Source organism: Echinops telfairi, unplaced genomic scaffold (genome assembly GCF_000313985.2).
Source record: "Echinops telfairi isolate 266 unplaced genomic scaffold, ASM31398v2 ScPeMD7_7469;HRSCAF=8507_0, whole genome shotgun sequence".
NCBI classification, from domain to species: domain Eukaryota; kingdom Metazoa; phylum Chordata; class Mammalia; order Afrosoricida; family Tenrecidae; genus Echinops; species Echinops telfairi.
The window spans coordinates 35,466,609-35,468,718 of NW_022111372.1; the positions used below are offsets into that span (position 1 = coordinate 35,466,609).

At 48.8% G+C, this 2,110-nt stretch overlaps 1 protein-coding gene across 1 annotated transcript in view; it reads left to right on the top strand.

Moving 5' to 3' along the window:
- Positions 1-689: 689 nt before the first annotated feature.
- Positions 690-2,110, top strand: part of LOC101651104 (zinc finger and BTB domain-containing protein 21-like) — a 2,793-nt gene continuing 1,372 nt past the window's right edge. The window contains exon 1 of the mRNA XM_045284896.1: positions 690-2,041. Coding sequence (XP_045140831.1) covers positions 690-2,041 — 1,352 coding nt within the window. The remainder of the gene's footprint in view (positions 2,042-2,110) is intronic.

Genomic DNA, 2,110 nt, shown 5'->3' on the forward strand with positions numbered 1-2,110 from the left:
TGAGCATGGACATCTTCCTTAAGTGTACTTGGTTCTTGGTCATGTGCTACCTCTTGAAATGGTTGGATGTTGACCAGTTCTTTTTGGCACATTGACTGTATTCTTTCCATAAGCTTTTGGCACTTCCTGCGTCATCAATATTTTCCGTGTAGAGTTCTTCAATATTACAACTTGAGGCTTGATATTTGTCTTCAGTTCTTTTAGTTTAAGATATGCTGAGCATATTCTTCCTTTTTGTGCCTATGTTTTCATTGTTGATCTTTATAGTTCATAGTTGGGTATTGTGGAAGTTTCTTAATCTGGTATCAATTTGGGACTTGAGAGGATTAAGTGTGAAGGGGTGGAGTCTAGTCTGTCAATCAGACATAGCCAATGAGGCCTCTGTAGGCATGGCCTTCTGAGAATTCTGGAAAATAGGGTATTCCTCCTTGGAGGTGGGAGACACTTCTTACTTCATGGGAGACACTTCTGACAAGACATATCCAAAACCTCAAGATGAATCAAAGACCAAAATACAAAACCTAGAACTATAAAGATCAACAATGAAAAAATAGGCACAAAAAGGAAGAATTTGCTCAGTATATCTCAAACTGAAAGAACTTTACCTATGTAAAGAAAACTGGTGTTCCCTGCCTTTGAGGGGCACTAACTATAATAGTGTGCTTTTGTCTTTCAGAGCAACCCAGACAATGGAGGGGTTACTGCATTACATAAACCCAGCACATGCCATTTCTCTCCTGAGTGCCCTCAACGAGGAGCGCCTCAAAGGGCAGCTCTGTGATGTGCTTCTGATCGTGGGAGACCAGAAGTTCCGAGCCCATAAGAATGTCTTGGCAGCCAGCAGCGAATACTTCCAGAGTTTATTCAATAGTAAGGAGAACGAGGCACAGAGTGTCTTCCAGCTGGACTTTTGTGAGCCAGATGCTTTTGCCAATGTCTTGAACTACATCTATTCTTCATCTCTGTTTGTTGAGAAGAGCAGCCTGGCGGCAGTGCAAGAACTCGGCTATAGTCTGGGGATTTCCTTCCTGACCAACATCGTTTCTAAAACGCCTCAAGCCCCCTTCCTGCCGTGTCCAAGTAGGAAAAGAGTTTTCCTGGAGGAGGATGAAAGCAGCTCCCAAAAGAGAAGCGTCATCGTCTGTCAGAGTAGAAATGAAGCACAAGGGAAAGCCGTGAGTCCAAAGCCCCCCGAAGTAAGCCATATTTCCCGGCCCTCGCCCAGCATCGCCAGCAAGACAAGTACCAGTAAGCCGACAGACCCGCTTCACAGTCTGTCGCTAAGTGAAAGGGGTTGGCCCAGAGATAGTTCGGGGGTGTATGCTAAGACTCTTGGGCGCTCTGGCTCTTTGGATGATCCTAGCAGAAGCAATGTGGCACAAAGAAATGCAGTCTTGCCTTCAAAGCCTCCGCCAGACCGAGAAGCTGCAGAGGATAAACCAGGTGGGAGTGGTCAGCTCCCCAAAGGAAAAGTCATCGAGCTGGCTTTGAAAAAAACATGGCCACCTGTTTTGTCCCTGTGTGGCTCATCGGAGGCTCCTTACCTCTTGAAAGAGATGAGCCCAGGAGGGGGTCGCGGCGAGGACAGAAGCTTGCTGTACTACTCCAAAATGGGGCTCGTGGTCCCGTCCAGGGAGCCTGGTTCTGGCAACCAGAGCATTGACCGATGTGGCCCTCTCGTCAAGAGTTTCCTCAGAATGTCGCTGTCAGTTGACAGCCAGGTTCCTATGTATTCACCCTCCACAGATTTGAAGTCTTCCCAGGGGTTATCTGCCCTGGGTCGTGACGCAACGGGGAATGTGCTTTGTGCTTTAGTTCAGAAGCCCGCTTTCAAAGAGGGCGTTGTGAAAGCAGCCCTGGATGGCCGGACTCCAGTCCTATCGCCACACCGCCTTAGGTCTTTCAGTGCTTCTCAGTCCACCGACAGGGAGGCCGCCTCACCCATCATGGAGGTTCGCATCAAGGCGGAGCCCAGCAGCCCCCTCTCAGACCCTTCCAACATCATCAGAGTCACCGTGGGGGATGCAGCAGCGTCCTCCCTGTCAGCAGTCACAAGAGACTTTTCCCTGAAAACAGAGGACGACCTGAAGGAAATGAGCAGGCTCCCAGC